The 12,555-nt window shown below is 41.2% G+C and overlaps 1 protein-coding gene across 3 annotated transcripts in view; it reads right to left on the reverse strand.

Moving 5' to 3' along the window:
• Positions 1-12,555, reverse strand: part of LOC123880213 (serine/threonine-protein kinase OSR1-like) — a 24,600-nt gene continuing 12,045 nt past the window's right edge. For all 3 annotated transcript variants that reach the window (XM_045928204.1, XM_045928205.1, XM_045928207.1), the window contains exons 3-14: positions 12,068-12,125; positions 10,700-10,880; positions 9,608-9,732; positions 9,393-9,486; positions 8,507-8,651; positions 5,252-5,417; positions 4,724-4,871; positions 3,978-4,180; positions 3,579-3,764; positions 3,224-3,333; positions 2,906-3,101; positions 1-2,684 (exon numbers count right to left, since the gene is read on the reverse strand). In XM_045928204.1, coding sequence (XP_045784160.1) covers positions 2,604-2,684; positions 2,906-3,101; positions 3,224-3,333; positions 3,579-3,764; positions 3,978-4,180; positions 4,724-4,871; positions 5,252-5,417; positions 8,507-8,651; positions 9,393-9,486; positions 9,608-9,732; positions 10,700-10,880; positions 12,068-12,125 — 1,693 coding nt within the window. In that variant the 3' untranslated portion in view covers positions 1-2,603. The remainder of the gene's footprint in view (positions 2,685-2,905; positions 3,102-3,223; positions 3,334-3,578; positions 3,765-3,977; positions 4,181-4,723; positions 4,872-5,251; positions 5,418-8,506; positions 8,652-9,392; positions 9,487-9,607; positions 9,733-10,699; positions 10,881-12,067; positions 12,126-12,555) is intronic.

Consider the following 12,555-nt stretch of genomic DNA (forward strand, 5'->3'; position numbering starts at 1 on the left):
TCCTGTAAACAGAAATGTATGTATGTATGTATGTAGGTATGTATGTATGTATGTCTTTGAAAGCGGTCGTTTATCACTTCGACCACTCAGCGGCAATGAGCCTACTGATTGGTTCGTCAGTAGTTGGCTGGGTCTCGTTCTTGTGGTTAGTGCATGACATTTGTGGCAACGTAGCTCGCTGGCCGGGCAGCGCTTCTCGGTTCACATAGTCTCACTCACTCGTATTACAGGTGAGTGAGACAGAGTGCAGCATTTTACACACGAACGCATACGAAGCTTCGCTTCTGATGGCCCGCGACGCTTCAGAGATTGTTCTGTACTACTGAGAGATAAGTACACTTTACTGAGGTGGATAGTTCCGGATTGGATAGGGTTCATTAGTCAGGCGTTTGTTAGTTACACATAAACACACAGACACGGCGACCCCGAGTTGACTTTTTTTTTTAATTTATTCATATATATACAAAAAAAAATCCTTATAGACTCTCCAAACTGCGGTTAAACTAGTTAGCCACGAACACAAAGCGGACCAACACCACCAATGTAAACGATCCAAGTATGCACAAAATAAATTTATTCACATACAAACGTTACTTCATATAAAATCGTTTAAAAATGACATTAATATAAATACAATACTAAAACTTATTTTTGTACAACTAATGATTTTAAAACAAATTAAATTAATACCTTGTTTTGGTTTTGGTGCTAATTCGGTTGTATTTTTATTAACAATTATTAGTTTATTTGCATCCACAAGAGAGATTGACTTCAATCAACTCAGCAACAATTTTTTATCACTTTTATAGAAATGAATTCACTATCATCATTTGTCGACGCAGCTTTTCCTCGGAGTATCACGTAAAGACCGGTAACCACCGAAGCCAAAATTACCGACTACAGATAGATGACGTGAACGATACCGCGCCATCGATCAATATTCTGGTAGCCCCCCGTCTCCGCTTCAGTGGACTCCGGGCCTAGCGCAGTGCGCACAAACACACAGTCGACTTGTGCGTTGGTATGTAGCGCGTACGCCGAGGAATACTTCAGTACCACCACTTTCATGAGCCTCATCGATAAAATTAGTTCCTAACGCCGACTAAACCCGAATACAGACCTTCGTTTGACGTTAACATTCTAAACACAAGAGCGACAGACTCGCGCTATCTCGCTCATAACTCGCGTACAATATGCTCGCGTATATACGCGCTATGTTTCGCTGATACATGTTCGCACCATTCCCAATAAGATTTCTGCGCAGGTACAACTTTAAAATGATTCCACTCGGAGCTAGTCTTATCGAAACAGTTCAGGTTCATTTTTATTTAACGCTGAAGTGTTTCGAATTATTGCATCACCCTGGCGTCGATTACGTATAACATTTCATACTAGCGCTAAAAATATATATCGGGATCCATGATTTAATATACTTATATCATAATAATACCAAATATTCGTTACTCGCTACAGTACCAAAAGGAAAGGCGTAATACATATGGACCGCAAGTATGGTCGGCGTAGAGAGGAAAATACATCACATTTTTTTGCGAAAAATCTCTTCTAGATATTGTAGATATAATAAATAATTATTATTTTAAAGCCCAGAACCGTTAAATGTTTACAATATCGCAAAACAAGTTTATATTCTCATATACAGCTAGATACACATACAGCTCGCTGAGCCTGAGTAAAGCTCTACAATATACACTCCGAGGTTCCAGCGGTGCGTATGTTGATATGTATGTCAGTTTATCCATATATACAAATACACACTAGCGGAGTTGCTCCGATTACTGACTGACACACCAAATGTAATGTTTATATAAACATTTGTAAGGCGACTATCGACGCACAACTAGTCCATCTGTCTGTATAATTCTTTGAATTCGTAATTGCTTTGAGTTCTAGCCGACGATACCTGCTCTTTAAATATCTATATATTACACGTATAATATGTAAGTACTTATTTTTAAACTACATTTATTTTATTGTTCGTTTAGCACAAATTATATAACCAGCGTGCAAATTCTGTTGTACACAATCTCAACTAAATCGACAACCCTTAAAATAGTGGTGTCCTTTTCACAATGTTCCCCTCTAAAAAGGACAGCATTAGTTTAAGACCGAGCTTCTTACTGGTCGTTATATATTTTTACAGATCGTGTGCGACGGAATCGGCACAGGCGTCTTCTCTATAACAGACTATACATACACCTGTACCCTATCCGCGGGATGAAATTTGTATAGCGCTCTCTGTTACGTAAGCATACAAACGATAGAGACAAACAGAGAGAACGCTGTACTAACTTCACCCCGCTGATAGGGTATAGTTATTATTTAAGACATTTGTTAACTAAAGATCTTTGGCCCGGCGGCGCTCTGCGCACGCGCGACTCTCCTCATCGACTATTCGGAGACGATACCAAATTGAAGTGATAACATCAGAACGAGAGATTCACCAGCCAGCTAGCACCATTCGTAAGTGAAACGATACATTCTGCATTCATTACAATATTCGTACTAATAAATATAAAACCTTAATCCACGCAGACGGAGCCGCGTGCATGCGTTAGGCTAGGAATTAATAAGTATAGGTGAGATTACGAGTCGTCGACGATGGATATCTGCGCGAAGCCCACCAGGGTCTTGTCGTCGAACTGCTCGTTGGGCGCGGTCGAGTTCTGGAACAACGAAACGTCGAGGTTAGGTCCCTGCTGCGCAGACAACGTATCCAACATACGCGCGCCGGCGGCGGCAGGGGGGGGGAGAGAGCAGTGGAATCCTTGTAGGATCCCTTCGTTGTCTGCCTGTCTGGTCTGTCTGTTCGTTTGCCAGTCTGTCGTGTATGTCAAGCTCGCCGGCGAAACGTATATCGATAGTGTACACCGATGCAGCGACTCACCAGGTGGAAGGTGACAGTGTTGGTGGGCGGCGCTCGCGGCTGGGACGCCAGCAGCTTGGCGAGGTTGGCGGCGATGGGCGCCGCGTCCTGCGGGTCCACGAGCCCCGCGCCCACCAGCTCGCCGGCGATGCCCTCCGCCGTGTCGCCGCCCATGATGAACTCGAAACGTATATCGTTCAGTTCCTTCCGCGAATTCCTGTCCGTAAGTGAAGTTTCGTAAATAGGAGTCGTACTCATCGAGTCATATCGCATACTAAGATTGAACATATTTTTTCAATAATTAAAGTTTCGGTCTAAAGCCTCAAAAATCTCACTAACCTTAGCCTCAAAACTAAATGAATCACGACGGGCTCCGTAGCGGGCGCTGGCGCTGCGGCGGCCGACGCGGGCGCCGCGGCGCGCCGAGCGTCCTCGTTCGCCGGACTGTCCTGTGAGTTGTAACAGAATGTTAATGTTTAGTGGACTATGGTCGAATTCCAGCCATCGCCTCCCTTCTGTCCAAAGTCATGGAGAAATTGTTAACACCCTGCTGCTGGGATATCTCGAGGAGCATCAGCCGATCAGTGATCGTCGTAAACCGGCGGCACTTCTGGTGCTGCAAATGTGCATGGGTGACGGTAATCACTCAACACCAGGTGACCCGTCTTCTCGTATTACAAACAAAGCCTCTAACCTCTTCGTTCTCGCTGGCGCTGGAGTCGGCGCGCTGCAGCTGGTTCATGGGGCGGCGCTCGGGAGCGTCGTCCTCGTCGGCGGCCGCCTCGGTCTCGTCGCCCTCCTCCTCCTCCTCGCTCCACACCCACTCGCCCGTCACGGTGCGGTGCAGGCGCCCCGACGCGCCCGCCTGCCGTTTGCTGGCCTACGAACACATTGCTACTTTTAGAGGTCCACAGCTCTTAATGGAATAACCGAACCCTTAAATAAGATCACTTGGGCACGTTCCTAATCTTAAAGTGTTTAAAACCTTGGATTTTTTAAAAATTCAACCCTTAAGGAAAGAAATTGGTGTAGTCCACGGGGACGAAATGTTGGGCACAAGCTAGTTGCAGATAGGATGTATTGGAATGTGTACCTTGTGCACCCTGGTCTCCATGCTGGGCCCGATGGCGACGAGGGTCTGCGTGAGGTACTTCTTGTCCTTGGCGCGCTTGAAGAACGGGTGCTTCAGCAGTTCCGTGGCCGTCGGCCGCTTGGACGGCTCCTTTTGCAAGCACTCTATTATCATTTTCCTAAACGTCTTCCCGTAAACTTTGTACTGATCCTTTTCGTCTGCGCCTGGAACAGTACGTCACTGACCGGGCCGGAAATGAACCGATTTACGGCCGAGTAACATCGGAAGCACAAGGCCAAGCCGAGGACTTCCCGAGTCATTTTAAAAGGCCGAGTCTATTTAAACATAAGCTAGTTTTAAGGTGGTGCCCGGTCTTGAGGAACCAGGCAGCGTAAACATTGGTCGGCTCCTTGGTTCCCCGGGGACTATGGCATCCTATCTGTCTGTAATTATTATATTATTTATAAAGTTTTGGCTGAATAAATGTTATCTATTTATTTATTTAAACTTGTGCAAACGTCGATATAAAATTTCATTTGCGCCGATTCGATCTGCGAGCAGTTTGGTTCTACTTTAAACATGCAAAGTGGAGTCGAAGCGCAGCGAGCATCTTTTTGGATACAAATTCAAACTGAACGTTAGTTCAGTCGGTATGGCGTGGCAGCACATTCGAGTATCATGAATGTTAAATTAACCTTTCAACCATATGTCAAAGGCTATACAGCGCCACTCCGCTCCGCAGGTGTGCGCCGGTCCTTCGCAATTACCTGTGTCTAAATTGGGCGGGTCGTTCTGCAAGGTGAGCATGAGCACCTTCATGGGCGGGTACTTGTGGTAGGGCGCGGTGCCCGTCGCCATCTCGATGGCGGTGATGCCGAACGACCAGATGTCCGCCTTGAAGTCGTAGCCGTGGTCCTGCAACAGCGCGCACTCACACTCCGCCCGGGGCTGCGCCGCCGCTCGGTGCGGCAATTTTGCACTTTTACTTGATTCCATGCAAAATTCCACACATATTCAGGGAAAATTTGGCTGACAACTGTTTTAGCCAAAACGGTCTGGCATACTCATTTGAGAAGTGCTATGGCGGTCAAATTTCTGTTATCACGGAAGCCTTTTTTTTTCATTTTACGAATATGTAACTTAGGAACTGCTAGGTCAAGATGTCTATCACACATTGGACGACGCTATACTCTCTCCGCAAGCAAGCGTAGTGTGGGAACTGGGACGCCTCCAGCACTATGGACTGGAACAGTGGGCGTCGACAGACTCTCCGCAGACACGGTACAGGCACTCACCTGTTCCATGACCTCCGGCGCCATCCAGCACGGCGTGCCCACGAACGTGTGGCGCACCTTCTGGCGCGACAGGTCGCGGCCCGTGGCGAGCCACGCCGACACGCCGAAGTCCGCGATCTGCACCGTGCCGTCCTCGCCCAGCAGGATGTTGCCCGCCTTTATGTCCCTGAAGTCAAACACTACGTTACTGCCCACGCCGGAAGTCACGCTCTCGCCCCATTCATATTGGAAACACGAAGCCAAAAAAAGATGCAAATCGAAAAAAAATTTTGTCTGCACACTTTGTGCTAATTTCAAAAGGCTCTATGAACATTTTTAATTGAAAGTTTTTTTTCCATAGAGCTCAAAAAATTTATTTCAGAACAATAGAAATCTTATGATTCCCAATGGCCCTCAAACTACCATTCAGAGAGACATAGTCCCTAAACAAAATTTTCTCAGGAAAACTCAGGCCTTTTGGAGAACTGGAGAAAAAAGGCCAACGAAAAAAGTTGTGTATCTATACAATCTATACTAATAAATAAAATTGAAGTGTTTGTCTGTAATTTCGAAATAACTACCTGACATGAAGCTCATATTATGGTTATTTGAATTCAACCATAACCGAATCACACGTTTTTACAATTTTTGTCTCTTTATCTATCTGTCTGTCTGTCTGTTTGAATGGGCTAATCATTCAGAATGGCTATATCAATTTGACGGGACTTAGAGGATCAACCGAAGAGTAACACAGGCTACTTTTTTAACCGACTTTCAAAAATGGAGGAGTTTTATTTTGCTATGTATGCACACTGAAATCTCTGAGATTGCGGATATCATTTTGTGTATTTTTTTTTATCGATAAAGAAACTTTGCGACAGTCCATATAGATTCCAACTCTTCAATCCTGATGCTGCAGGGGATCTGATCACCAAAGCTGATGGGATTTAGAAACTGTCGGTAATAATTGATATTGGAGGTACCTACCCAGTAAAAACTTTGTCGTTGACCTCAAGGACCCAACTCTTCAACCCTGATGCTGTAAGGAATTTCATTCCCAAATCCTGGTGATCCCACGGGATTTTTAAAGGACCATCCGTTTAAATGTATTCACCAGATTTGGTACAGAGATACCTGGCATTCTGCAAAGGGGCTATTAGGGAGAGTAACCAAATAGTGCTAAACTATTAGGAAATGACTAATTAAAATAAACTCTGCTCTCGCGAGATCTTACTCTATTATTAAAAACTACCTTCAATTAAATTAATATATCAGAAGTGAGAATTTGCAACAATTCTTACTCTAGTTTTATTACTGCACGTCCAGTCTGTAGCTGAAGTTACTGCAGACTTATATTTACTATAGAATAGAATACCTTATAGAATTATACAATTTTATATTTAAAAAAAATAGTGTTCAATTTGCAACGCAAGCAATCTTAATTAATAGGTACTAGTATTAAATCAAGAATTTTCTTTACTACATAATAAGCTTTAATGCAACTGTTTCCTTAACAACCATTTCATGGATAGTTTTATAAAAATCTTATATTATGATGAAAAACGCAAATGGACTCTGCATTTTTCTATAGTAGGTACGTAGAGATTAAAAAAAAATCAAAGAAAAATAAAACCGACTTCAAAAACCACAAACACTTGGATTTCTAGTTTTTTGTATTATACATACATTACACGTGTGGAAACAAAAATTATTTTTTACTTTTTAGTGTTTGTGGTTTTTGAAGTCGGTTTTATTTTTCTTTTGAAATTTTTTTATTTCACAATGTTTAGTGGCCCCACTGTACTACACCAGTTAAAACCCTACTGTTTACTAAGCTATTACACTGATCGCAAGCAATTTGCTTTATCCATTGAGGAGTTTTGTTCTCCCTCTCCAAAGATATTCATCAGATCTTCACCAAATTTATATGGGACCACCTGCACAGTATACCCTGTCAAACAAAAGAAATATTTTCCAAATCGGTCCAGGGGGTCTTTGATTAATTGGGGAACATACATTTAAAAAAAAAGATTCTGATGAATTAAGAACCTGTATGAATCTATACTAATAAATAAATAAAAATAAGTGTCTGTCTGTAATTTCGAAATAACTATCTCATATTAAGCTCTCATATTATAAGGTTATTTGAACGATACCAACACTGAATCACACGTTTTTAATCCGTTTAAATGTTTTTACGTGGTACAGAAACACGTTGCATCCCGGGGAAATCAAAAGTTCCCACGGGATTTCAAACCCTAAATCCACGCGGGCGAAGCAGCGGGCATCAGCTTGTTAAGAATATGTAAATGACATTAGCATAGACCAGCAGTTTTAAAAACAATACAGTCATTTTACTTAGAAATTATTAAGTGACACAATGCAAGCGGATTGATATTTGATGATTGACATTTGATAGCCCATTATTGTAGCCTTAGCAGAGATGTTTGTATTGAAATATTATGCTAATTGATGCATCATTCGTTTGCATTAACAATAACTTTATAATAACCAGAGCTTTTGTATATCACAGAAGCGGTGATAATCTCGTGGCTAACACGTCGGCTTCTGTTTGGAAGGTTGGAGGTTCCACCCCGGGAACGCACCTCTAAGGAATCTCAGAGTAATGTGCGTTTGAAGCATTAAATATCATTTGCTTTGTCGCTGCGGGAAAACATCGTGAGGAAAGCTGCGTGCCTGAGAGTTCTCCATGATGTTTCGAGGGTGTGTGAGTCGGCCGACCTACACTGGGCCGCTATGGTCCCAACCCTTCTCCAAAGAGACCTGGTCTCAGTAGTGGGCCGGCGATGAGCGGATCACATAGCTCGCTCAGCACATTCTGCAATGCAACTCGCGCGCAATCTATATGTATACTTTCCATCACAATCAGTATGCTATTAGTATAAAACATTGGTAGAATTCCAGCATTAAAAACTTCGGTGTTAAAGTAAATTAGTCTTTACTGCCCGGTTTTAAAGTTCAAATTCTTTCACAGACAGCCAGATTCCGAGCGGAAACATTGTGAACTTAAAGTTGGCGTTATAACATTTTTGATTTTAAATCGAGGACCTTCAGGATTTTACTGATGTGCTTGTGTTTCGATGCTCGAATTCTACTAATATTGATGGCATGTAAAACCATAAATTTAGCATAGACTAATAGTATAGGTACGCATAGAGTATAAATAAACCATCAAGTACTAATGAATAATATAATGGGGGTCAACCTGTTCTCGTAGGTAAGGAAGGAAGGCCACATATAACACTTCAGCCGTACCTGTGTATCTGTCCGTTGCTGTGGAAGTACTCCAGGCCCTTGAGCACCTCCTTGAGCACGGTGGCGATGGTGGCCTCGTCGAACACGCCGTGCCGGCAGTTGCTGACGCGCATCTTGTGCTTGATCACGTCCAGCAGACTGCCGCCTGCAATAACACCACATTTGTTCTTCTATGCTAATACGGGGTATCTTCAAGTCCACAGTGAATAGGCATCATCTAGGCGAGCACGCTCCATCTTAGGCTGCATCATCACTTGCCAGCAATTCTGATTGCACCCAAGCCCTCGTCTATGAATTTTAAAAACAAGTGTAAATTAAAAATTTATAACACCCCCCACAAGTTAAGGTTACAGTAACTAGAAAATAGCTGATAACTTTCAAACGGCTGAACCGATTTTCTTGGATTATAGCTAAGAACACTCTCCATTAAGCCACCTTTTAAACAAAAAAAACTAAATTAAAATCGGTTCATTCGTTTAGGCGCTACGATGCCAGAGACAGATACACAGATACACACGTCAACTTATAACACCCCTCTTTATGGGTCGGGGGTTAAAAAGAGCACAAGGAATGATGTATGGAATCAATCAGGTTTTCGTTCCAACGGAAGGAACATTTGAAATGTAAGTAAGTTTGTTTGAAAAATAAAAAATAATAAAGCCAAATTTCATCAAAATCGGTATAACAGATGGACTATGTGAAGCTATTCTATAGATAGGCACATTTTGTAATTTATGATATTTTTTTTATTTTGCCTGTTGATATGTTCCTTTATTTTCTAGAGATATAGAACCCTAAACTATTATAATCTTTATTTTCCTCATAGTTACATTGAAATTAACAAGCAGAATTAGTTAAAAACTTAGTTAGTTACTTTCAAAATTACCTTCCAACAATTTTAAAACCAGCCACAATTCATCTTCTACAACAAAGCTTGTGTAGTATGTGACTACGTTTGTGTGATTGCAGCTGGACATGGCCTGGAAACAGACAACATTGTATCACAATTCAATATTTACCAACTGTCCATGTCCTCACCCGCCATGCCGGCTAAGCAATCAGGGGGGACTTATAGCAAAATATAATATCACTTAGGCTTACTTGGATTTCTTTCAAGAGTTCATCCATAGAAGTATTCCATTTTTCCAAGTTAATTCTTTTGATGGCACATTTTTCGCTTCTGGGTTTGCAGTACGCTGAGAACACCACGGCCGTCGCTCCCACACCTTCCCACAAGTGTACACAACAATTAATATTTGCAAATGTATTTTATTTTTAAATCTATGCAGTAAAAGTATAAAATGACACATACAGCTGCAACATACAGACTCCACTTGCAGACTGTGTCTCTAGATGCCCACTGACAAAGGGTCATCAAGCGTTCCACCACAGTGGATGACATCAGCTACTGTTCTATAGTACTATGGTGCAAAAATCCACATACACTTTTCATTTACAGCCCCAATAAATAGTAATTAAAATGCCACAATACTGTAATCATACATTTTGATTACTGATCTCGGTAAATACAAAAAAATAACACAAAGTCATGAACTAAGTACATATTATACTAAGCATGCTTCAAATATTGTTCTATTGCAGGTACCCAGGTATGTTCATTACAATTGCTCCAATGCAATCGGTTACTATTGAATAAAAATGTATAGAGTGCTTTGTCCTCGTGGAACTGTGGGTACAATTAAATTAAAGATAATCTGCTAAACAAGATGCTTCCATTGCATGCGACTTGGTGAGGACAGATTGTGTGAGCAGCTGGACCAGCAGCATCTGCAATCTTTGTGTCGAGTTGTACTGAACTGAACGCGTAGAGCGCGCCCCGGCGGCCACTGTTTACATTACGTACTTACAATATGCACATCTCGGAACTGGGCGGGTTCTGTCACTCCACCGCATTTAATATTCTTTATAAAATATGCATTCCTCGAATAGAGCGCCCATCGACCGAGTTGCACCTCTCCATTGCAATTTGGCGAAAAAGCCTTATATTATCATCATACCTAACCATTTACATTTCAGTAACAATTTATTTGAATTGACGTATGATGAAATGTCTTACGATCTGACAGATCGGATATTAATAAAATAAAACCTAAACATACGGCCATTAAACTATTGGAAATAATTTTGTTTAATTATATAAAGTGATTATAAAAAGATGAAGTAATTACGTACCGATGACATCTCGTAATTCGTAGTCTTCTCGACTGTTCGGCCACGGACTCGAAGTGTTCACTGTGGCTGCCATGTTGCGAGTGAAGAGACTTGCAATGCCGGCCGTCTTGTTGACGGAGCGAGCATTTCGCACGAACGACGACAAGGCTGACAGTTGGCGGTCGCAGGTCCCGAATGATTTCTGAATTATTCAAATATTCATAAATAAATATCACAATTTATTTACATAAAAGGACAAAATTATAGAATTACAATCGTAAGTAGGTTAAAAAAAAAATTGTTATGGGCAGCACCGTATTTTGCAAGATTATAACATTGACAACCGGAAATCCATAGACCATGGCGGGAAATGAAACTTTCAACGCGGCTTATTTCAAAACTCAAATGCAACTTCACAACGCGATACAATTAATTATATATTTGCCTGTGCTGTATTACAATAATAGAATTATGTATTCAGAAGTGATTCAGAAACATGTCTAGTCTTTTACTCTTCTCCTGTCCCGCCGAAACACGCCCTCTAGCGGCGTCTCTTATGAACCGCCCTTTAATATTATTGGCCCAATGAGCTCGACTAACATTTTCTATATTCTCTAATTAAACAATTATTTAATTCAAGAATAAAATAAGTATTTTTAAAGTGACAAGAAAATAAATTAATATCAATACAAACAACAGAGTCGTCACACTTATAAATTCTATCACATTCAATAATAATTACTCTAGTATTGCCGCAAATTTTGAAAAACCAGATCTTAGTAGTTTCAGGAAACTCCACTAGGTGGCGCCAGGATCGTGAAAGTTTTTAACATCTCTCTCTCTCGTCTGGCTTTACAAAATTAGCCAATGTCAAGTTTGTAGTTATTTGTAACAAGTTAGTTAAACTATACAAGTATGGACCCCGTCTGTGCCGCCGCTCGACGACATATGCACGGCACCCCCTCAGAGCACTTTCCAGTTAGATCTGACGAAATTTGGTACAGGGTTAGCTTATATCCCGGGGACGGACATAGGCTACTTTTTATCCTGGAAAATCAAAGAGTTCCCGCGGGATTCCCAAAAACCCATCCACTTAACCGATTTGTATGAAAGGTACCGAAGTAGCTTGCGTCCCTGTAATTGAAATAGGCAACTTTTTATCCCAGAAAATCAAACAGTTCCCACGGGATCTTTAAATACCTAAATCCACGCGGACGAAGTCGCGGGTATCCTCTAGTATAGAATAAATAATATTCAATGAATATGATTCTTGAATAATAAAATTTTAAGAAAGAATTTCCATTAACCAGGTAGGGTAGGCAGGTTTTAGTTAGGTTAGTAGATAATCTGAGTTAGGTAGTAGGTAATATATGGGGAATTAATTCCTACCTGTCGGAAGACGCCGGCCGCGCCGCCCTGCGGAATGTTATTTTCTGTGCTGAAATTGCTGCAATAAATTTTGTACTTGGTTAGTCATAATCATAATTATATTATAATTATTTAACTACAGGAAAAATTCAAAAATAAAAATTCTTAAAAAGTCAAAAATTATTTGTGTATTTTGTAAATACTGTTGGGAGAGCGATCAGAAATCATCTTAACGAAAGAAATCACAATAACTAAGAGGTAATTGTGTGATTATTAGTACATTATTGCAAAGGCCGGGATATAGGCAATTGCAGGTCGAGTATGAGTTTGAAGGCCGAGCCGTTAGAAGAGGACTTCACTAAATACGAGACAGGTAATTGCCATTTCCCGCCGAGGCATATAGGTATAGTGCTTTTCTCAAAAGAATGCAACGAAATAAAACATACATTTTATATTATACATTAAATTTAATTTACCTTTGTCGCTAAATATATATCACCTGGGGTTTT

The sequence above is a fragment of the Maniola jurtina genome, chromosome Z (genome assembly GCF_905333055.1).
Source record: "Maniola jurtina chromosome Z, ilManJurt1.1, whole genome shotgun sequence".
Taxonomy (NCBI): domain Eukaryota; kingdom Metazoa; phylum Arthropoda; class Insecta; order Lepidoptera; family Nymphalidae; genus Maniola; species Maniola jurtina.